Source organism: Ambystoma mexicanum, chromosome 12, assembly GCF_040938575.1.
Source record: "Ambystoma mexicanum isolate Mex_15411 chromosome 12, UKY_AmexF1_1, whole genome shotgun sequence".
NCBI lineage: Eukaryota > Metazoa > Chordata > Amphibia > Caudata > Ambystomatidae > Ambystoma > Ambystoma mexicanum.
This window is the reverse complement of record NC_090936.1, coordinates 226289521-226314736: the sequence shown is the minus strand read 5'-3', so window position 1 is coordinate 226314736 and position 25216 is coordinate 226289521. Positions and strand designations below refer to the sequence as shown.

Here is a 25216-nt window from a genome sequence, read left to right as displayed (position 1 = left end):
GTGGTTGTGGAAGTCGGGGTTTGCTCCGGATGTGCAAGCCTGTCTTCTGAACATACCCTTTGATGGTGCATATTATTTGGCAGGAAGGCTGACGGGAGCCTTGAGAGGCTGCAGACCTCAAAAGCTGCAGCAAAGTCTTTAAGTGCTGCGGTGCGTCAACCTCTGCCTTTTTGTCCTAGGGGACAGCAGTGGAGGGGAGGCTCCTTTCGTTTCTACTCTTCCTTTGGTAGAATGAGAGGGGCCTCCAGTCAAAGGGGCCAGCGAAAAAGTACCCGTGGTGGTCGGGGAAATCATGGTGCCAAAGCCGCACAGGCAGCTGCCACTTTGCCTTCGAGCACTGCCGCAGCTGCTTCCAAACAGTCGTGAGGCCATGTCCCATCGTTCACCGTTTGGGGGCAGACTGTCTCAGCATTTCGAAGAATGGCGTGCCATTACTTCAGATGTGTGGGTTCTGGATACCATAGCGCATGGCTACTGCCTTCCTTTCCTTAAACTGCCTCAGGACAATCCACTGGGGAAACACTCTTTAAAGAGTCCGATTCTGCTCCTTGTGCAGGAAATCTTGTCCCTGCTGGAGAAAGGTGTCATAGAACGGAGAGGAACAAGGGTTGGTATTCCCCTTATTTTTTGATCCCAAAGAAAGACAGGGATTGAGACCCATCATGGACTTGCGTTGGTTGACCAAATTTCTCAGGAAGGACAAGTTCAAGATGGTCACTCTTTCTCAAGTCCTCCAGGCCCGTCAACTTGAGGATTGGTTGGTGTCTCTGGACCTCAAGAATGCATACTTCCATGTGCCGATCCATCCCGCGCACAGGAAGAGATCTGTGGCTGGCGACTTGCACTTTCAGTTTCGAGTCCTGCTGTTTGGATTGACCTCCGCCCGAGGGTCTTCACCAAGCTCATGGTGGTGGCAACGCGGCAATGCAGCTCTGGTCCTGGGCCATCCATCAGGAAATTTCGACCTCGGCAGTTCATCTGGCCGGCGACGAAAATGCAGCGGTGGACGCTCTGAGCAGGCAGAGCACAGTATCTCATGACTGGGAGTTGGCTCAGGAAGTCCTTCAGGAGATCTTCGTCCTTTGGGGAACCCCGCAAGTGGATCTCTTTGCACCAGTGTCAACCGGAAGTGCAAGAGGTTCTTCTCAAGGGAATTTCCTCAAAGAGGAGCCTTAGGAGACGCGTTTGTGGTGGATTGGTCATTCCCACTGCTGTATACGTTTCCTCCAGTCCCCGTCATTCCTCAAGTGTTGCAGAGGTTACAGAGGTTCTGTTCCCACATGATCCTCATTGCTCCGGATTGGGCCAGGAGAGCGTGGTACCCATACCTTCTGGAAATGTCCATTTGCCCTCCACACCGTCTTCCCTACCGAGAGGATCTGCTCTCATGCGAGGGGGGTCTAGTGCTCCACCCAGAGGTCAAGACTCTCAACCTTCACGCTTGGTATCTGAAAGGCTGAGGTATAAGGATTGGGACCTCCCGGATGATGTGATGGAGGTTTTGCTTTTGGTCAGGCGGCCTGCAACAAAATCCCTGTACCGTTGCTGTTGGCATAAGTTCTGCGACTGGTGCAGGGATCACAATGTTGATCCTTTTCAGAGCTCCATTCCTATAGTTTTGTCTTTCTTGCCTTCTTTGGCCCACAGGGGCCTTCAAGTGGGTACCATTAAAGGTTACCTGGCTGCACTGTCTATCTTTAAGCGCTCGTCTGAAGAATGTTCTTACTTTAAGATTCCTTTGATTTTTCTGATTTCTCAGTTTCTTAAAGGACTGACTAATGTATTCCCGCCGTCCCCTTTCCAGGTGCCGGTTTGGGATTTGAATTTGTTTTTGAGATTTCTCATGGGTGCTCCGTTTGAACCCTTACACTTTTGTCCTTTGATATTACTGTCCATCAAGACTGTGTTCTTGGTTGCTGTTACTTCCGCTCGCAGAGTGAGTAAATTGCAAGCACTTTCAGCTAAGCCACCCTTTACTGTGTTTCACAAGGACAGGGTTGTAATGCGAGTACGTCCTTCTTTTCTCCCTAAGGTAGTCTCTGAATATCATTTGAGCCAGAAGGTGGTTCTTCCATCTTTCTACCCTCCACCTCATCCTGGTAAGGAAGATGAATGTCTCCATCGGTTAGATCCTAGGAGAGCCCTTAGCTTTTACATTTCTAGGATGTCCAGGGTCAGAGTGGACGATCAACCCTTTTTAGGTTATGCTGGACACCGATTGGGCCAGGCTGTAACCAAACAGACCTTGTGCAGGTGGATTATCCTTACCATTACGGAGTGTTACCGGTTGGCGGGTAAAGACCCTCCTGAAGGGTTGAGAGCTCATTCCACTAGGGGCGTGGCTACTTCCACCGCCCTCCAGCGGGGTGTTCCTATTAGGAATATTTGTGATGCCGCTACTTGGGCTTCAATCCATACATTTGTAAAACATTATTCCCTGGATACAATCCATGGCCAGGATATGGCCTTTGGGAAGGCGGTTCTTTATTCCACAATCTAATTGGGTATTCTAAATTCTTTTCCCTCCTCCATTTACTGGTACTGCTTTGGGAGTCTGTCAAAGATGTGGAATGCGTTGGAGGACACAATTCATTCAAAGAACAAGTTACTTACCAACTGGTTACGTTCTTTCAACTGTATGTTCCTCCAACGCATTCCACATCGCCCTCCCAGCCTGCCACTCAGGAGAATTTCCTATGTGATTGCAGCTTCCGTTTCCGCAAGACAAAATGCATTCCAGCAGGCATCAGACTGGTGCCACACGTTCTGGGGGAAAAAACTTAAACTGAGGCTACGGGCGCTGTGCAATCTATTTATAACATTCTGTGACGTCGTCCTCGATGGAGGCCTTCGAGGGACATGAACCCAACGCCATCGATGCAGGACGCCCTCTGCCGAAAAAGATTCCTAAGTGCACAGCTGTGGACATTAGATGTCAAAGATGTGGAATGCATTGGAGGAACATCCAGTCGAAAGAACGTTATCAGTTGGTAAGTAACTTGTTCTTTAAATTGTCTCCAATCACTTTCTGTATTAGACCTTGCAACTCCTTCAGTGTATTTTTGGGTTTACAATTTTTTAGTGGTCAATGGATCTCCTCCTATCCTTTTTCTCATCCTTTGATTAAGGCTATGATGCACTTTTGATTCTTTTGACATATACTTTCTTAGTTGGGACAGAGCTTCTTGGAATTTAACATTTTCTCTCTCTGGAGATAGCTTAGTTGACGTTTCTTTATTATAGACCCTGTTGGTCTTTACTTCTCACTTGTAGGATTCTCCTCCCAATATGTTCGCTTGCACTTCTTGTCATATGTGATATCTCCCCCTCTTCCCAGAGTATGTGTATCCAATGCTTATTAGTCTCTTATACAGATTTACTCTGGACTTTCTTTCCCACATTGTTACAGTTTCAATTTATCACCTTTACATTCCATGTCTCGTCAATTTCACAGGGACACGTTTTTCCTGATGTGTAATGATTCCCCAGTGGCCTCCCAGTTTTCCCATCTTCCCTTTAAGTTGGTAGGCAATCGTCCCTCGGGTCAGCACTTGCTCGGGTTCTGCCTTTTGGCTCCTCCTCATTCTCTCTTACAGTCTGGCGGTGTCCCGCTCTCGGTCTCATCCTTTTCTCTACCAGGCTTTGCTTCGGGCCAATGGATCTCTCGCTGTTTCTTCAGATGCGTGGTTTCGGTGTTATTATATGGGCACACTGCCCACCACAAAGCTATTATGGTCGCACTACCACCGGGACTTGGATTCCTGTCTCCTCGGATCACCAGTGAAGGTAGATGCTGGACTTCCAGCATTTCACTCTCGCAGTCCACCCAATTCTGGAAGTCGTGGGCTTTGTGGCATTCCTTCAGTCCGCCTCTCTCAGTTGTGACGCTGTCAGGGGACTTCCCCGGCTTATGCTCTCTCTCTCTCAGGCACGCCATTCCTCAGTATGTCCGCCTCTCCCAGTTTACTCATCTCAGTTAAATGGAGATTTTTCTTTAAAGGGACAGTTTCTCTTTCTTGCTCATGCGGGCTTATTATGGTTTTTGCCCAAATCTCTGGATTTCACAGTGTTCTTTTTTCTCTGATAGTCCTATATATGCCATTCTGGGGAATGGCCTAGGCAGTTACTCACAGGAACAGGAGTCTTTGTCCCCAGAGGTGGAGTCTCTCCCGGTGCGGTCCCACTTGCCTCTTACAGTATTCGCATAATTGACCTAAAAACATTTGACCTAAAACATTTCATCACATTTTTTAAATCTTTTTTTAAAATCAAATTTAATGAAATATATATCTGGTGGTAGCTAAGGGTATAGATTAGGTTTAGGGGAAGTGGGGGAGGGGTTTTGCGGGGGGTCAAGGGATATGAAATTCCATATGTTAGGTTTCAGGACCAAACAGGCTTGGGTGCCTATCCTCGAGAGCTTAAACCATGGTACTGAGTAGTTGTCAGTAAGCCAGTCATACTTCATAGGTTGGTGAGTACATCTGAGGCATTGTAATACAAAAGGACAGAGCCAACCCATGGCTGGCCCTATGAGCCAAGTATGTGAACTTATATTCAATTCTCAAATCCGCTAAAAGCCAGTGTTGATCTGGCAGATGAGTCGTAACATCCGTTATCTGCTGAAACCCACAGCCGTGATGGCTGCACCAGTTTGCACCAAATACAGACACCGAAGTAGGGTATGCAGTGATTGCATCCACTGCAATTACCTTGTGGTCTTCTACTTCGACTCCTCTTGGTCGACTTTTTTTTGTTTTATATATGTGTGTGTCTGTGTAGATGTAGTATGGAGGGCGGGAGTGTATGGGGGCAGGAGGCAGTGAGGGAATTGGGGTGATCCCCCATTAAAAGAAAAATAAGTTAAGAAGTCGACCTAGAAAAGTCAAAGAAGAAGAAGAAGTGTTTTGAGATTGCTTTCATTCACCTTCAAGCAGATCATCGTGAAATGACTGATGCTGTTTTTCAGGGTGGAGACACATTAATGATCGATCAGTGCACCACATGCCAGTGCAGCGTCGAAGAAAAGGACAGCATGCTGAAGTTCAAACTCACGTGTGGAACAACTACCTGCCACCCCTGTCCTGAGGTGAGTGCTGTGTTCTGCTCATGTGCTCATGTCTTGTTTGCATGCAGTGCCAGTCTGAGGAATTGTGCCATTCCACCTAAAGTGACGTTATGCCCCCCCCATTTTAATTAGACCAGATTGGATGACTTTAGGGACAAGACCATGTCTCTGCATTCCCCTTTGCTGGTTGCACCCCAATTGCCTTCAATTGTTTTATATCACGGTCCAGTTAGTGTACCTTCTTGCCTACCGTGCAGTAGGGACACTCCACTGCTCTAACACTTACATCTCCTCTATGCATTTTTATTTGTCTAGCAAATGAATCAGACACTACCAATAGTACTGGTGTATCCCTCGCTAATCAATGACGTATGTGACATGGTTAGGAATCTGATCCTATCAATTGGGAAAGCGGACGCCTCTCGCCCTGGGGCAGTAGGCCTACATGGGTGTTTACCAAAGCCAGTCCTGTTCCAGAGGAGGTTTAGTTTAGTTCATTTGCTTGTATAGCACGCTGAACCCTGAGGCAACTAGGTGCTTGACTTGGGTTGAGTTTGTTACAGACATGGTATAAATACACAAATGGGCAGGTGAGAATAGAGATAATATACAAGTACATAGGAGTTACAATGATGATGGCATAGGTGTGAACGAGAGTGAGGGCGTCGGGGGAGTCTCAGTCTCTGTCCCTTCTGCATGCATGGCTACACTTGGTGATTACTACCAATCATCCCCCCACACCTGCCATGCTCTGCTCTGTGTTTTCTTTCCTCCATATCAGGACTGTAGAGCGTAAAATGTCCTTGCGGCAGAGGAGAGAATGAGTAACCGACCTGCGAGAGAGGCAGCGCCGGAGCCGGAGGAGCAAGACACACTGCTGACCGGCAGACAGGTTGCTCCAGACCACCAAAATTAGAGCTTTGAAATGGACTATGTTTGTCGCAGATTGCCATAACAAAACTCCAGCTGACCCACGTTTGAGAAGGGGGTGGGACGTAAGAGGTGCTTTAACGCTTCACACCTGTATGACTATGCCGAGATGAAAGATTAAGGGAGAGATTGGCCTAGGGAACCAGGTGGGTGCCAGACTCAATGGGAGTGGGAGGTGGAGAATACAATGGGTTCAAAGGAATAGAGGAATGTGGGTTGTTCGGCAGAGGTTAAGGGAAGAGAAGGCGGATTGAGGAAGGACGGTGGAGCACAGAAGATAATTGCAGAGAGCGTGTGCAAGGTGAGGTATTGGCTGGTGAGAGAAAGTGGTACTTGGGTATGAGAGTGCATGCATGGTGAGTGAAGAGAATGACTGAGGGTCAGTGTAAATGTAGGGGCTGAATGAGAGAGTGAACGCAGGGTGACTGTGAGAGAAGGAGGGGTTTAGTGGAGTGTAGAGTAGGAGCAGAGAGTTGTGGGATGATAGAATAGCAGAGAGTAGTGGATTGGTGAGTAGTGCGAGGGGAAACTAATGGGAGGAGCCAGTAGTGGGAGTGAAGAGAGAGTGGAGCGTAGTAGAAGGGAGACAGTAGTAGAGATTAGTGGGCAAGGAGAATATTGGAGAGTAGAGTGTAGGGCGGAAGTAAGGAGTAGAGGAGGGAGAGAGGAACATTGGAGGGATATGTTATGTTATGTTATGGGTGCTTATATAGCACTGGCAGCCCACAGGCATCAGGGCGCTGAAGAGGGGATGAGAGAGGGAGAGAACATTGAGAGTGGTAGGAAGACAGGCGAGGAGAGTAGGAGGAAGCGAAAGGACAGAAAGAACATTGGGGTGATGAGTGTAAGAGCGTGATAGGGAAAGATTGAATAAGACCTTGCTGACTTGAAAGTACGGCTTCTTAAAGTCATTTGTCCTGTGGGTCCCCAGGTTAGGAGCCACCTAGAAGATCCTAGAGGGATTAGAAGAGATAAAGTGGTTGCATTTAGGCCCTCATCACTAGCCAGTCAGACCTTAGACAGTAGGGGTAAGCCATCTTTAGTGATCACCTTGAGAATTAGGGACACCTGGGATAGGGAGGTTAAAGTCCACTGGAGATGAGAGAGAGAGAGAGAGAGAGACGGGAGATGGCTCTTAGTGAGACCCTACTCAAAGATTTAATAAAAACCCTTGAAGTCTTCAAGAGTTGATATGTTCTGAAGGCTATCTGTGACACATTCCAACATATCTTAGAATTTGAAACACAAAGTTCCACATATTGTTTCCTGTACACTTTCTATTGGAAATTCTGGCGTAGATCTAGAAATGATGAAATAAAACCCAGTGGAGCGAATGTCAATGTCGATAGATAGAAAAATCCCAACATTGGTGGTTCACCATCTGTGAGGGTGTTGAAAAAGGGGATGAAAACATTGTTGCAAGAGCAAGCCTTTAAGACATTCCAAGTACCACACATTTGTGGAACTGGATGATAGGGTGTGGTTTGCCAGGACAGAAATATATCTTCACAGTAAACGGAAAGTCCAGTGTGCACACAGCCTAGCACATTTTAGGCAGTTGTAGCTTCCAAAGCACTCCTGTAGGCTTCATGCACACTGAAAGCAGTGAAGAAAATGCAGACCAACAGGAGGTGGAGATGAAGAAGGTGTGCATGGATGGCATGCAACACGGTGGCTGATTATCAGTTTGATTTGCAAGTCCTTTTACAAGCTTTGCAACTGTACGTGACATATATGATTAAGCCTTTGCAATGATGCAGAAAAAGCTTATGAGAAAGAATTCCGACCATGACGCCTTCAATCCGGCCTTAGCTGCCTGCAGCTGTCGTATCACCCTCTTCAATCTCCTTTCCTTGTATTGGAGGTCTAATTCCTGCACCTTTGTCTCTACTTACAATCTTTGTGCCATCAACATTGAGGTCAAGAAGAGTAACGTCCATATCTTTCTGGATGGATGGCAACAGACAAGCAATGTCCCCTTTGGTGGCAGGTTGTGAATCTGAAGCTGCCTCCTCGCCACACTCTGGGTTTAGCGCCACTGCTGGATTGGATTTGGCAATCAGGAGCATGCCCTTAATTGAAGAAGAAGACTTCTCTTTTGATTCCTGCAGCTTCTTCTTGGGCTTGCCAACTGCTACACTCTAAGTGGGGAAGAGACCAGTGGCTTAGAATCTGCATTGTTCAATAAGCTTTGGGCAGAAGGCTAACAATAAAGGGTCCCTCTGCTACAGTGCCCAGAATAAATCCACCCCGCATTGGCCCTCCACTAGTGACTTCAGCTTGCTTCTCTTGTCTATTTGAAATGATGTAGTCTTCTGCTGGTGGGTGGGGGGGAGGGGTATGCAGATCCAGGCAGGCTGCAGCCAGTCAGCATGCACACTACAGCATGAGCCATTGATAGGCACACCCGGTCTTCACAGCCTTCACAATAAGCCTCCACTCCGCGTTCCGGCTCCACCTAGAGCTAAGCGGCCACCCTTGCAATAGTCTCGCTGATTTGTAGGGGTACTTGAGGACATACCTTTGTTGCTCAGGCTATGCCGCACACATCCCCACAAAGGGAGGCGAACGCCTCTCTTGCCTTGCCGCCCTGACTCCTTGTGGCACAGTGGACAGCCCTTCTTCCTTAGCTGCTCCTGGATCTGGACCCAACCTCTGCTTCCCCTCCACGGCCACCGCAGCCTTATTAATTGTGAACTAAGTGCCACTGTTGCACCGTGAGGTGGTGCACTGTTTTACACCACCAAGTTCAATCCTCCAAATTCAAAGAGCGGAGGCAGGCCTCTTTGAAGCTCTTCGGCACGTTCCACACCAACTCCAACTCTGGTTCTCTGCTGTTGTTCTGTGAGCCAGTCAACGGCCTTGCCTCTGAGCTCACACAACGTTCCGACCCCTTTTCCTGGTCAGTCTAATAACTGAAAGTCGCTGCTGTCCCAGTGAATATTTTTCTTGCAGCTCTGCAGAGCCCACAGGATTTACACTGCCATTAGGCTCACGCGAGACCACACCCCTGAAGGTCTTTTTCTGAACATGTGTAGTGGTCAGGAAGTCATCTCAAGGGAGGATGCAAACGCTCTCTCCATTACCTTCTAGCAGGCCCTCTGCCCCCCACATCCCCCGCTAAGTCCATGAGGCACACTTTCACTTTGTGCACCCATGCTCCTGTCCAGCATGTGCACTCCATAATGGGGTGCACTGCATGACTTTTCAATGCAAACTGGTTGTTGCCTGCTATGGTTATATTCCTGCCTTAATGCCTTTTGCCCAAGATGGCAGACAAGCTTGCTCTGATGAAAGATTAAACAGTGAAGATAGAAGTCAGTTTTTACATGTTGGGCACTTGTGGAAAAGATAGGCATGACTCCCCTTATGCACATTAACCACTGAAATGCCACTCTGCCTTGAAAGGTTCTATGGACATGTATTCCATCACTATTTTCCCTTGTTTGATATTTTATTGAGGAACAGATGATAAACCAAACAAGAAAAATATAAGAAACAGGTGAGTTACAAAAGTATCAATTACCTAAGGGGGCAACTGCTTAAAATGGAGGAGGAATACTGTATACATATAAACACGTACAGTATTCAGTGACACTGGAGGGTCTGGTGTAGCCAGGTAGGGAGTATATCGAGAAGGCAGGGGGAGCTCCCTCTTTAGTAAGTGAAGTAGAAGCTCAGCTTAGAAGGGAATCATAATTGGGCTGGCATTGATTGTGATGTGCAGTAGGTTCTATGGAAAGGGGCACGTAGGCGGATAGAGAGGAAGTGGAAGGGGGCACAGGAAGGGCATGGGATAATGAGGGTGAGTGCAGAGAAGGAGTGAAGGAAACGAGATGGTGAGTAAGCAGCACTACAATCACACAGGTACTGAGGAGCAAAGCCATTGATCGATTTGTAGATTCGCAGAAGGACTTTGAAAAGGGAGTTGTTTTGCATGGAGAACCAATGAGCATGTTGTTGGTAGGTAGAAGTGGGTGGTGGTCTTGTTAGGTTGTAGATGGTGTGGGTAGCAACGTTCAGAACTTTGCCTAGAAGGATGAAGCCGTAGAGAGGAAGGCCAATGAGAAGGCTCGAGCATTAGTCAAATTTGCTGATCAAGAGAGTGGAGATTAGAGTTTTCGAAGAGTGATTAGTAAGAAATGTATGCATTTTCTGAATGTTGAGAAGGTTGTTATGAGTAGCAGAGGAGTTGTGGCAGTTAGAGCTCACTATTAGAGAGGAGCCCAAAGTTGCGAGCATTGAGTGAGGGAGCAAGAAGGTCAGGCTGGATGTAGATAGTAGAGGGTAGGGATGGCTTTGGAAGTTTGGAGAAAGATGACTTCTGTTTTTGAAGAGTTCAGCATGAGGCAGCATACATCCATCGAGAGACAAATTGCAGTGAGACAGCAGGTAACCTAAGATGGCTTGGATAACGGAGCGAAAGGAGAACAATATTTGAGTGTCATCAGCAAAGGGGTGATAGTGAAAACCAAAGGACTAGATAAGTCTTTCTAGTGCAAGAGGGATAGCAGTTGGAGTAGAGGGCAAAGTACTCATCCTTTGGTGACACCAAAAGGGGGACGGATGGGGTCAGATGTTTGTGAATTCCAGAAGATTTTAAAGCATCAACCTTCGAACTAGTAGGCATTCCAGGAAGGAGCAGATTTGTGAAACCCAAGGTCCTGAAGAGCAAGGAGGGAGAAATGCCTGAAAGTGGCAGAGAGGTCCAAAAGGATGAATATAGAAGAGAGCTTGGAGTGGTAAGCATCAGGGAGAATGCTGTAAATTTGCATGAGTGCAGACTCTAAGTGTTTTCTGTGGAAGCCAGATTTAATTGGCTCTCCATGGCCATTATCCTCAAGTATCTTAGTGATCCGAATGAAGACTACCCACTCAAGAACCTTGGAATAATGGGGAAATAGAGAAAATGAGTGATTGCTTGATGATAGTTTGCTGGGAAGTTTTGGGTTTGGAGTGGGTTTCTTCAATAGAGGTAAGACAGTTGCAGGTGTGAAGTGCGCAGGCAAGAGCTCAGAGGAGAGACAAAGGTTTAAGAGCTCAAAGAAATGAGGGCAGGTGATTGAGACTAAGGACCTCAGTACAGGTTTGCCGGTCCAGAAACAAGGGTGCCGGTAGGCTTATCAGCACCCTTGTTGACAGACTGTCAAACTACATGTCTGCCTGCTGTGCCCACTGCTCTCGACAGGTCTGACCATGCCGGGCGCAGTGGCCATGGTAGGCAGACTCTTCATGGAAGCGTTGGCACTGTTCACAACGGTGCCGGCACTTCCGGGTGCCCACTCCCATTGAGTTCTATGGGACTCAATGGGAATGGGGACTTACATTTTACCGGTGCCTGACTTCCCAGGCTGCTGGACTGGTAATCTCCCGGTGGCACTGGGAAGTCAGGCACCGGTAACATTTTATGAGTCCGGTGGCAACCCGCCGGAAGCACGGGCAAGGTTACCACCAGACTCATAATAATGCCTTAAGTGTTTGACTGTTTGGGGGGCAAATGATAGAATCACAAGGTGGGTTGGCATTTCAAAGGATTCATGCTAATTCAGTATGTTAATATACGTTGATTTGTAACACGCACTGATACCACCCAGGGGCAGTCTCCAGGTGCTCACGTGGCTCTACAAGATAGAGGACGGGTTGGTTAGTGATGGTAGAGGGATAGGATAGGTCCAGAACCACCAGGAGAAACTGTCTTCTCTGTATGTTGGGTTGATTGTGTGCACTGGCTTGTTGTATCCGTAAGGGTGAGGCCTGATCCCTGGGATGTTTGCTGTAAGTGAATGTCTGTTATGTAGGGTATGTGTTTTATGGGTTAAATTGACTGGTATTTAAGGTTATAGTTGTGCGCACTGGATTGTTCTGCGCGTAGGGGTAAGGACCAGTGCCTTGGTTGTTGTTGTATAAGTGTTATTTATTTTGGGTATGTAGGTGTCTGTGTGTGTAGTTTGCCGAAACAGTGTTTATATTACAATGGAGGTATGTAGGAGGTGATCAGGAGAGGGATGGATAGCACATTGGATACTCTCAAAGTTCTTCGAGGTGGCTAATCTTCACAATTCTATCTAAATGTGACGCTGGGCTAATCTTCACAATTCTATCTAAATGTGACACTGGGCTAATATTCACAATTCTATCTAAATGTGACACTGGGCTAATCTTCACAATTCTATCTAAATGTGACACTGGGCTAATCTTCACAATTCTATCTAAATGTGACGCAGGGCTAATCTTCACAATTCTATCTAAATGTGACACTGGGCTAATCTTCACAATTCTAAATGTGACGCAAGGCTAATCTTCACAATTCAATGTAAGTGTGATGCGTGGCAAATCTTGGCATATCTATCTAAGTACAATGCATTTGGTAATCTTCCCGAAATGTCTACTCTAACACATTTCGTACCCCCAAAATACATCCGGCCACAACATATTTCTGGTCTGCAAAATGCATATAAATCTTGTGTGACGTCTGCCCCTTACTATAAATGTAGGCGCAACACAATTCCTTCGACAATTCAGTACGACGGTTAACTATGAAGTTTATCACAATGGCTCACGATGCAAGGTAGCGCAATTCAGCCCAGAGGCTATGTTAGCATAGTTTACATAGCAGTAGTAGTGTGAGAATGGTTGGGCTTCTGGATCTCAGCAATAGTTCTGCTTCTCGCTCATATTGCCCCATGAAGTCTGTGGCAACGTTCAACACAAAGTAGCTATGAAGATTTGTGTAGCCTGACCTCTTCCTCTTTGACTAAAAGTAAAGTAATAACAAAAATAACAAACGCTCCAAGACTGCATAGGCAGGTTTTGTTGTATATTGTGTATATTGTGTAAAAAAGTAACATAGTCATCCAGTAGGAGAGGTAAGGGAGAATTAGCCAAGAGTAAAATGGGTAGGGCAGAGGTGGTGGACAGACAGAGATCGGCTGTGAGAGTAACGGATTAAAATTACGATTTTATGTACACTTTCAACTCATTGAGTCCTTTGTGACAAGAAGATATAATACAGTCAGTGAAAAAGCATACACAAGAATAGTTTGTTATAGTAAAAACATTAAAAGCAAACAAAAAATATCCCAATAAAACTTTAAGAGTATCTAAGAAATACAAACTTACAATAATTGTTCAACACATTTTAGGGCCCCGCACAGGGGAAAAATCCTAAGTAGCAGTGGATTCCATCAGGGTTGACTAGGTGCTTTTATATGCTTTTAAGGGCTCAAGACCCAAAGGACATGATGAGGACCCTAGGGGAGAGCTGGTGGCAGTCTGCCTGTATTTGTGTCTGTGCTCACAGCCCCCAGGGCCTTATCTAATCCTGGTGGTTACTAGCCTGCTTGACTCCTCTGATGTCAGGCTCCACAGATGAAGCGTGCTGTAGCTTTGGTCAGATTAGTGTCCTGATCCCTCAAAAGAAAGATCATGGCATCATCTGGTTTATCCAAAGGTCCTTCAGTTCTTAAAAAAAGGCTGGAGGCCTTGGGCCATAAAAGAGTCATATGCAGGGCATGCCAAGATAAAATGGGACATCTCTTCTGTCTACTGTACACATTAGACATTTTGGGTGTGACTCGCCCCTTCCATTTGTTGCTAATGGCAGCAACAGGTGGGATGTTCACTCGGGCAAGAGTAAAAAGGCATCTCATCTGTGGGTTGGTGAGCGTCGATAGGTATGGTTGGTGGCATCCCCCTGCACCAAATATATCGCCCTAGGGTGTATGTGTCAGGCCAACCAACTCGTCCTCACTCAACCTCTCTTGTCTTTGCGCTTCTTTGAGCTTCTACAATAAGAGTCAATGGCTGCCAGTTAAGTATCTTTCTCTAGTATGTATCCAAAACCCAGTTCAGTAAGGGCCTTCAGCAGATTCTTCCTGTATGGGGGGATGGAAGTTTGTGAAAAGTGTTCATGCCATGCAAGATCCACCAATTCTTTTGTCTCAGACGCTGCCCACGTAACCAAGTATCTGGCCGGACTATACATCACCCTTCCCCGTAGCTTCTCGATGTCAACATCTGCATTAAGGGTGGCCGATGGGAAGCTTTTGGGCAAGTACAAGAGGTTTTTCCACAAAAGCCATTCACATGTCCCTATTTGGGTAGTTGATTCATCAAGTCCCCATAGCTCTGCGCCTTAGGCTACTGCACCTCCCAGATTTGCACAATAGACCTGCGCAGTTGTCCCTGTATTTGTGGACCAACTTCATATTGTCTCTGTCTGCAGTGGAGGCTTTTGTAGTAGTCAGTTCTTTGAGGGTTTTCCAGAAAAGATTTGGGGTAAACTGCACACCTAAATAAAAGCTGTCCACTGCTTCTGTTTATTTCCCCTCTAACATGAATCTGGATGTTGGTCTGCCCCTGTCTGCAATACTGAAGATCATTTCTTTTGACTTAGCTTTATTCAAAACGAGATGGCTGCGTGAACAATAAGAGGAGACTGCCTGCAGCTGACCTCTAAGGGCATTGGGAGCCCTGGCAAGAATGGCAGAGCCATCAGCATGTAAACGCATGGGCACAGGCCTCCCCTCTATACTAGGGATGCCTCTTGCAGCTTCCTCGACATGTTTCGACACTTCTATATAAGCAAAAAAGAACTGGAGCAAGTAGACATCCTTGTTTTATGCCTCTCAGTTTGGATTTTTTGTGGCAGTTGACCCTCTGGTCCAAACCTTATCTGAAGAGTAGTGTTGTTATAAAGGTCCCTGATGATGACGAGTAGACTTTTTTGGTACTAAGTGAAAGCATAGTTTTCGCTAGACCAAAAACAACAAAGATCGATTTAGAAAGACGGCTCTGTGACCGCAAAGGGCGATCTTATTAAATTGAACTGTCACCCCCTGCCGCACATGTGTGCGTGCAGGGGCTGACACTCATGACGAGACACAGAGGAGTCGTGGCGGGCGTGTCAGGTGAGTGCCTGTGTGTGTGTTTGTTTATGTATGTGTGTGGACATGGTGTGTGTTGTTCTGGGAAGGCGGTTGTGGGTGGGAAAAGGGAGGGTTACGGGGTGAAACCCCCCTGTTTTACATAACCAGTGGGAGCGAGTGTGAGTGGGGAAGGGATCATTGTGCGGGGAGGCAGCATGTCATATTTCGGCATTTAAAGCCGACACAAAACGGCTGAAACAAATCAGTTTTTTTTGTGTTAGGTCTTTAAAATGTGGAAATATAACATAGAACCACTTTTTTTCTATCCCCATAGCTGCAATTTTCACCCACAGCCTCACTCTGACCACTAGAACGAAGGTAGAGGAGAATTGTAAAAAGAGAGAATCACTCATTTTAGAGGAACGGTAACGAGCACAGTCCTTAGAGGAAAGGGAGGAGGTGTTGGATATTGGCTTGTGAGGTGTGAGTAAAGCTTGGAGGGCAGATGAACATTTCTGAGGTGATTGCAAATGGAGGAGATTAGATTGAAGTAGGAGTCCAGTGCAGAGGGGTGTTCATAAAGCCTTTTCTTGGGCTATGTAAGGATATTTGGCGTGTTACAGCACAGAGTACAGCACTACTGCACAGGTAGCAAATGTTTTTTTTTTGATGCACCACCACAAGGGTGCGGTGCATTGCAATATGTGTTACCAGATTAACAAGGAAAGACAGGCTATTCAGTCAAAAACGATTTTAACATATAAGATGCAAATCTATTTTTACAGTTAAAAGCACACGTGCACATTCAAAAATGCACACTATTTTTTCACCTGAAATTCCTATGGTGCGAGAGACACATTTGAAAATTAATAACTAACATTACTCATAACTAACCTGACTAATGAAACTGAGGTTAACATAATCCACTAATAAAAATGTGTCTCCACTGCAGAATTAGGCCTATTCTGAAAGTGAACTTTTAAACGCACATCCATTTTTTTTCCTTTTCGTTTTCTCCACATAACTACAGGAAGCAAAAGGGCTCGAAAGAACAGGAAATCAGTTGGTTACAAAGTATTACTATAAAAATGCGCCATTGTGTAGAGAAGGAGGAGATGGCATGATTGATTCTGATTGGAGCAGCGTCATAGCAAGTATCATGCTAGAGGGAGTGATCAGAGTTTTGCTGGGGGGAGTTTGAGGAGAGAGAAGGGCAGTCAAGATTTGGCAGAGCTGGGAGAGGGACCTTTTTCCTGGCTGGAGCATTCCTATCTGCAAAAGCTGAGAATTCCAGGCAATGACCCCGGTTTGAGAAGGAAAGGCGCTCCTTTTCACTGGGGTTAATCTTCAAGGGAGCCACATTCAGAAAGAAAACAGCTGAAGAAAACTCGGCTTAACAGATAAGGTAATTACATAAGTGTGGGAGCTGAGTGTGTACGAGAATATTCAGTCAGAGTAGGAAAGGAGATTCCGGTGCCTTAATCACATGTTAATGTTGCAAATTGGGTTCTGTTCTCCGCCACTTTCTTTTTTCAGTGTATCACAGACAATGCTGTTACTGTGCTGTTTTATTTATTTCTGTAAAGAGTGAGATCGTGTTTAAATGCAACTTTTATAATACAGAAAAATATTTGAAAGCAGACGGGTGGTGTATTTTATATTTACCAATACAGTGCTGATGATGAGGGGAGATTTATAAACAATGCAATTGTCATTTTAAGACAGATGTGTGCATGATCATATTCAGTATGGACAGTTGAGAGTGATTGTTTGTAGCATAGCTCGTTGGAGGTACATGAGCCAACGGGAAGAGGGACTCTCTGAACATAGTTCCCTACCGTATATAAGGTAGTGGAAATTACCACAAAATTACCACATATAGCTCTCTGTCGTAAATAAGTCAGTGAGATCGCCCATGGTGGCACACTAACACTAACACTGAAAATGTGGTATTCCTAAAATGTAGGTCTGAGGTCTCTCTAGTGATTACATGAAAAATCTAAGCAAAGATAAGGGATTCTGGACATTGGGGCCACAAATAAAACAAGGGAATTATGCTCACCAAAATACCACCAACCACGCATACCAACCACGCATACCAAATATGCATGTCTGGGTGCTAAAATAATGCATGTCCACTGTATTATTGTTGCACATGGCCCAATCTGAATACCAGGAGTGATTATTGCTAAGTTATTTTTCGGCGGTAATAAAATACCGTCAGGCCCCAAATCTCCACAAAATACCCTACAGCTAGCAGTAGGGCGGGGTTCCATCATTTAGGCCAGAATCATAGGCCATGGCACAGGCAAAAAGAAATGGACTGAGACATAATTGCTTACCAGGTGGCTAAGCAGATGTATACCTTGGAGACAATGCAGAGAATGTATGAGACCCTTATTCATTTTAACCTATTGTGGAGGCAATAAAGCTAATCAACCACGCTTAACTCACTATCCAATGGGAAAGACCAAAACCATTTGAAGGACCCATGCATGGCCAACAGCATCCACACAGTGCAACTGGGTATCTTGGACCTTGGTTCACCTTACCGAAAAACACCATCATTGGGCATGCCTAGATTCCCATCCCAGACTGCAAACAAATCGGCAAAAGTAATTTCCAAGCAGAAACCCACTCTGGCACATAACTATTTTTTGTATTGGTGTTTTGTATTGCACCAGCTGTGGATACAGCTGCTTTGTAGCACCAATGGCTCTTTTTTCTTTAAAGATGTAATTATAATTGTGAGCCTTGCTCCTTCCCTAGTACGTGTTATTGCCAAAATGATCTAGTGATAGAATAAAAACAGCCTAACTTTTTAAGGTCAAGAATTGTGTATTTACTGTGGACAGAGTGGATTTTTTAACAGGTCTGGCAGAACCCTTGCATTAATATGCAGGTTAATACAATCAGTGATAGCAGTTGACAGAATCTGTCACAGACCTTGGCCAGGGATGATGAAGTAACATTCCCTGGAACCGAAGCTAGACAAATCAAGTGTTTCGGTTTCTTTGGACAATAATCGGCTCTGTAGGAGGAGAATGTTGCCTGGTGTGGCCCAAAAGCTTTTCACAAACTTGTATCAGGCTGGCGGATGCTCACTCCGGAACAGACATCTGAAGAGTAAACACCCCAGGTTGGAGAATAGCCTTATCCTACCCTATGGTGTTATTCCATATTTGACACTACTTTATTTTCATATAGCTACTCTAATTGGACACCTTTTCATTTCAAAGAGCATGGAATGCCTCCTCGAGTTACAATACACTGTGGATTTTTTTCAGACCTACTCCACTGTTTTCTCCAATTATTGTCATCACATGCATTGCCTTTTGATAACTCATTTGTTCTCGAGTTTGATGCCAAACCAAGCATGAGCTTCATTTGCATTCTTTCTGCCCAATCAGTGCAAAGGTTAAATCACATGGTGTTGTTTATTTAAAACAAGCTCCAAATCGCTAGGGGGAATGCATGCTGACATGTGTCTTCAAAGTCTACCTCCGGGGAGCCACTGTGTCTGCTATTATATTTCTGTCCATTGTTTTTATCAACAACCAAATCCACCCCTTTACGCTAAAATGGCCACCTTTCGTAGCCTGTAAGGTAGTGGATGGTTATGTTGCCACATATTTATACAGATATCTTCAGTTAACTATGGGGTCATCTTGCGTTCTGATGAAAGACTACATCACTCAGGCGCTGTGGTACGGCACGGGTCAGCTATCAACTCTACAATGCGGATAGTACATACAATCCGAGGCGTTGCTAGGGGTTGGCTAAGGGGGCTATAGCCCCTGATCTTTTGGTTGTAGCCCGGGATAGAATCTCAACAGTTCTGACATTAGCGTAGCCCCGGGTCTTTTCCAGCCCTAGCAACACCCTTGCATACAAATCTTAGAAGGCAAATTAGAAATGTGGAAAGGCCAGTGTGTGTGATGTGTTTGTGAAAGCATGTTAGTGAGGACAGCTGCCTGTTGAAACACAGCCATGTGTGTGTATGTAATGTGGGGCGTTTTGAAACACAATTCACTGGAACAGTGCATTACAAATGCACAAAAACATGAAAATATTTTTTTAATCAAAAACTGTTGATTTCTTGTCAAACAAACACAATACAGACTGTAATATGAGCATTTCATTTTGTTTGCATACCCTTTTTACTGAATAATTGGTGTTTGTGGAGGTTGGAACGTTTTTAGACTTTCACAAATGTCTGATGTCGCACAGGCACCTAACAGCAATGTGGACCACAAAGGACTGCATTACAGGCGGGGCCAAAGGGGCCATTACCTAAAAGGGAGGCTGTGTGCTTGTTCAGAAACATGCTTATTAAAAGGGGACGGCCTCCGATTTCGACAAGACGGTTGCCTTGCAAACCATGGAAATGTTGTTGCATTGACACTTATTCACGTTATAGACATGCTTTTGGACCACTGTAAATTTATTTGTGTGTGCTCCGCCCTAATTCCTCTATGTGCTGGTTTCACTATATTAAACAAACCCATCACCAATGAATGCTTTACGAAAGAAAAATTTAAATAAAAACACTGTCGGGCACACACACTGCGGTAATGTTGACAATGTACGTATTTTTTGATGTTAAAGACAATGGGCCGCATTATGACTGTGCCGGTCCAGTAACAACGGTGCCGGTAATCCTAACGGCACCGTTGTTACCCAACTGGCACAGTACCACTCTGCGGGCAGGTGTAATTAATGGTGCCGGTGCTTGCGTGGTCCCCTTTTTCATTGAGTTCTATGGGACTGAAATGGGAATGGGGATTTACAATTTACTGGTACCTGACTTCCCAGAACGCCAGGGTTGTAATGCCCTGGTGTTACCGGCAAGCCAGGTGTTGGTAAATCTTGCAAGTATGACGGCAACCTTCGGGTAGCACCAGCAGAGTTACCACCTGACTTGTAATGAGGCCCAATGTGAAATAACAAGGAAAATAAAGTGTGAGACAACAAATTAATGCGTAAAAGAAAGAATAATGGACTAAAACAGTGGGGGGAAGGAAGTGCAAACAGAAGAGCATGTTAATAAGTGGACAAAGAATCGTACTAAAGATTAAAACAGAAAGCAAGGGAACAAAAGGAAAATGGAACAAGCGAAGGAAACATTGAATGAAAGAGCAAAAGCTCAAAACAAAGAGTGGAAAAGAGTGAAAGGCAAAATTAGTAACAAAGGTTATCGATCGAAAAAGAAGAAAAGACTGAGGAAAAAGTGCAAGCAACACAGCAAGAAATTGGGATAGCCCAAAAGATGGAATTTAAGTCTAATAGAAAGAGGGATAGAGCTAAAAAAAAGAGTAAGAGCAAATGAAAGTGAGAATGAAAGAAAGCGTGAATGATTTGAATTTTTACTGGGTGAAAATGTATGAAAGAGCAAAAGAAAGAAAAATATAGAGATGAACAATATATAATCATAATGCAAAAGAGTGAAAATTAAAAGAACAAGTGAAAGAATAAAGAATTCAAGAAATAGCTAAAGAAAAAATAAAACATTAATGAGAGTGAAAAATCGAATGAAGGAGCAAAATAAGAGCGCATAGAGAAATAGAAATAGAACAGGAGAAAGGGTAAAAGAGGGAGAGTCTAAAAAGGAAAGCAATATAGGTCAGTGGAAATAGCAACTTCTATGTGACAATGTTTTAAGCTGTTGTATACAGAGCCATTTGTTTAAGAGAGGATGTCACTGTTATGTTATGTTGCAAAGCTTTCATACTGTGCCAAATCACCACCGTAGTGGTCACAGAGCCCTGAGGCTTTTGTGGAAGATGGCGCACTGTACCACTGCACAGCTGTATCCAGACCGTAGTCTGTGGTGACAGAAGCAAAGGGAATCATGTGGAGGATTGTAGCAAGAGAATAGAGATGAAACACAAATGGATTCAAGCAGAGGCAGGGCAGCTTTTGGGAGATGAATGATTGGGATATTATGAGTACATGTTGGTCCAATCAAAGTGGATTATGCATCTGCCGTGCAGAACATTTAGAGGGTAAATTCAAAGGTGTCTGTGGGGGCGGGGGGATATTTACTTGAAGACAGTTTTAAGTAAGACACCAATGGATAAAATAATTGTAGTGTGTGTGGCCGCGTGATGTGTGTTCAATTGAATCCCTTGAAACGTGGAGGTTTTTGTTGTCAGGGAATTTGTTTAATTTCTCCAACCAAAGAATCTCCTGAGCAGTAATACTGGGATAGTCATCAAAAGTATCATTCGCCCAAGAACAGGTGTTGGGATATTGCAAACAAAAACAAGTTCATCTGACAAAACACCACTCTTTCCGTCCTTTGGCAAACCTTTTTCAGAGTCGGCAAACATCTTTTTTTACATTTGTTGATGTCTTCTGAAATGGTGTTGAGGTTTATTGTTGTTCACTAAGTGATGCATGGGAGATGCTCTTTAATTTAGTTAGTGCCGTGATACAGTTCCTCTTATTTAATGAGGCATCTACCAACAAAAGAAGCCAGGGCCATGTATCTGTTTGCGTGGCTGTTTTAGTCTCTCATGCTGACCACAACATTGATATCATGAATATTCTTTTTTCAGAATTACCGGGAAGAAAAAGTCAGTGGATCCTGCTGCGGGAAATGTGTGCCAACTGTCTGTGAAGTCAGGCTGAGGGATGGCCGACTGGTTAAGCTAAAGGTCAGTGCAAGACATCCTCATCGGATTTGGAAGCAAGGTGTAAATGCAGCCCATATTTGTAAATCTGGCACCTGGCGCCCATTTTGTTGTCCATCTTGAAATTGACAAAACTCAGATGTCCTCCTAATACCCTCCCTACCCAAGAGGTTTGGCTGCTTGATCTTCACCTGGGCTGGTTTACAAATACTTGAAATGCTTTCAGCAGGAAATGAGATTTTTCCTGAAGCGCGGTTACGCAATCTTTTGGATCTCAATGCAGTCCTGATCTGTTTATGTCAATGCTTTCAAAGACCTATTACATCCAAGCACCACAATAGGAATACAGTATGGACTCTGTGCTGAAACTGGATTTATGCAGCGGGTCAATATACAATCCACAAGTGGTCATCTAGATAATGTTATTTATTTTTCCATATGCAATCAAACTACCACTTGGAGATGATGCATTGGTTTTATGGCACCAATGATAGTGATGAGACTTAAGAATCAGATCACGTGTAGAATAATTGTTCTGCATGTGTATGTCTGTATTTAAGTGACACCTGTGTTTTTGCGTTTTTCGTAAACTCAGACTTACGTCAGTGCTTCTTTCAACGAATTTTAAGGACGTAAGAACATTGCCACCGTAGGAGCATAAGTCACTTGTATACTTCCTGACTCTTTTAAAGGAACGGCTCCTTAATTATTGTATAGTTAGTATCACACGTATGCGTTTGCACATGCGTGTGAATGAGTACAACAACCTTTTCTTAACTTTTTCTGAAAATCGAAAAGCTGTACTTTCCACTGTTTTTCCTCTCGCGTGATGCCACTTGTCCCCTTGGAAACCCTATTAGTATGAAATTAGTTAGTAATATTTCCAAACACTCCCTAAAGATTGTCGATGGTGTTTTAAGCCATGCTCTTTTCTGTGAAGGAGTTTGCAAAGTGCCAACATAACACCTGGGTAGACCCAGTGAGCTAGGGCGCGCAAACATGAGTCCAACATTGCAAAGCAAGCTTAGATTCACTAGGGGGAAAGCCAGCTATGTACTGATTTTCAGAGCCATTCATTGAAGAGCAAAGCTTCATTCTAGGAGTTCTGAAGACATGATAAACCAGAAGCAAGAAGGTAGTGTCATTTGTGAATGGTACCAGGTACCTTAGATGGCTATATTGTCCTATAATAAATGCTTATTTATTGGATAGCTTCTATAACACGTTGTGAAATATTGTATTTTGTTTCACAGTATTGTAATTTGGTTTGACAATCCCATCTTGTCAAATGTATCAATCCTTTTGTGGCACATGACATGCCAAACAGTACCGAGGAATCATTTCTATAGTTATTGTTTATTTATTTTATTTAAGCAGGGCTGCTCTATTTGCAGTCAAATTCAATACGAAGTTTTACAGCATTTTTCTTTGAGACCATTGGTTAACTAGGGTTACAGGAAAAGAGCATCACATAGTGCTGAGTACCATTATGTGAGTATTGCTTTTTAGTACTCTCTTTCAGGCAAAACCAGGGCCCTTGCTTTGGCTAATGGTATTGATTTCTTTTAAGCCAGCTGAGAAGGGGAATGGGGTAAGGGATGGGTCTAACTTGTCCACGTGGATGTGACAGTCCATTTCATGGTCAAGTTTAAGGACGTTTCAGGGTTGTGCATTTAACCCTTTAGTAGGCAACCCACAGCCCTCCACATGTTTTGGCCACTCCCTTTGGCCCTTGCCAGAATAGTTAATTGTTGGGTTTCATAGTATGAAACATCTGGAGGTACACAGGTCGCCCATGCAGTATTTAGCCTGATGTTTGCATGTATTCTTTGTAGCAGTAGTATTTCATCAGTGACTTTTTTTTGGGGGTGAAGACTCATAGGGGCTGGACATCACCTCAGTGCAGGAAGTATTCACACAGAAACGTACTATATGATTCCCGGAGAATGGGATCCAAGGAACTCTAGGAATTGGTAGTGAAATGCGTGGGCATTTCAATCTTGACTTGGTGGAATCAGGCACATGTTTGGACTTGAACTTGTTTTTTTTTTTATATAAATGATGGCTCTCCCCTCAAATTGTTTAACCAGGTGAGAGCAGCACAGTGAAGGGAAGAGGCTTTTTATAGTTTGAGAGGTAGTATTTACCAATCTTCTGCCCTGAAGCATCAGGGACTGGTTGTATACCTGAACTAACCAGGACTCCCGTCCTAGTGTGTGATGTTGGATTTTCAATATTGAAGGACGTTGAGAATGGTTGTTGTTTTGTGTGTCTAGAATTGCTTTTTGTAGTAAGTAATGCTTAATGATAATAAAACCTGCTTTCATGTGTAGTTATAACATATTTTGCATTTTTTGGAGCTGATGCGTTGTTTACAATGGAAAGACCTGTCAGCCGTACGTTCTACGATAGCAAACTGATGAAATACTAGTATGGTTGGAAAGCATTAACTATTATCCTGCTTTGTATAGTCCATCAGACCTGTCAATTACCTACCAAACAAGTGAACTTCAAATCTCACCATTACCGACAAATGCATGATTTCGCAAATGATGACTGGCATACAAACAAATACATCAGAGTTAGCAAATCCTTACTGAATCTGCTATTTGTTGCAAAGATATGAATCTCAACAGTAGGATTAGGTATTACTTAACAATACATAACGTTATGGCAAAGCTATAAGCATATCAATCTCAATTCCGGCAGCCCCTTCTTGGCATTCTTAGTATATTAAAAATCTCTAGAACCACATCTGAGCATTCTCTTTGTCTTGAATAATACAGGTGATTAAATCAGACTGCGGAAACTATAGTAACATTATAATTGCATTATTTTGTTATTGCACATGTCCTCTATATATTTTCACTATCATTTTATAGATTTTATTTTTGTAATGTGGATATAATTTTTGTTAAGGTTTAGGCATATACAAATAATCATGTTATATGAAAGAATATTCACATTTTTGTGAAGTTTTTATATCCACCACTGATCCTTGTTGTAAACTTGTGGTTGTGATGTACTTCCTGTAATGTTTTTTCTTGTCATTGTTTTCTCTTTTAAAAATGTTTGGAATGATGATGAAAAAGTTGACAAATGAGATGACCACACATTGGTCAGAAAAATTAACCATAACGTGCCCTCAAATGATATTTGTATTCACCCAAGACAGACCCTTTTTTTGAACATGTTCTCTTTTCTGGCCCCTGTAACAGCCCCAGGGCCTATAATGGAATGGACCTCTAGCCTCCTTCATGGACCCCCTTGTCATCTGAACTCTCTTTCATTCCGAAGAAACATTCTGCTCCTCAAACCTCTGTCTTCCATTTCCTCTGGACCTTGCAATCTTATCATCTTGTTTTAATCAACACGTTTCCCAATTCCTCCAGGACAATGTATGTCTTCTATGCCTGCTGATTCAGTGACTTGTTCCTTCTCTGTCTTGTATGTCTACTGTCCCCTTTTTAGTCTACCCTCCTTCTCTGCCCCTCCTAACTGTCCCTTGCTCCTTCCTCTTGACATACTTCCCTGTCCGCTGTTGTGCCACTCTTCCACTTCTGGCCTTTTTGTTTCCAGTTTCCGCAACCCGTATCTTCCCTCTCCCTTCCACTCACTCCTTGCTTCTTTACCTCTCTCTTCCCTGAGGTTAGAACCTTCTAACTATTAACTTTCTAGTGTACAGTTGTTCTACGTTGTTAGACTGAAGTGAATAA

The 25216-nt window shown here is 44.2% G+C and overlaps 1 protein-coding gene across 1 annotated transcript in view; it reads left to right on the top strand.

Annotated features, from left to right (window-relative positions):
• VWF (von Willebrand factor) overlaps nt 1–25216 on the top strand; it is a 1005270-nt gene that overhangs the window by 932606 nt on the left and 47448 nt on the right. Inside the window, exons 47-48 of the mRNA XM_069628335.1 lie at nt 4970–5089; nt 21426–21524. Of these exons, the coding sequence (XP_069484436.1) occupies nt 4970–5089; nt 21426–21524 (219 nt within the window). The remainder of the gene's footprint in view (nt 1–4969; nt 5090–21425; nt 21525–25216) is intronic.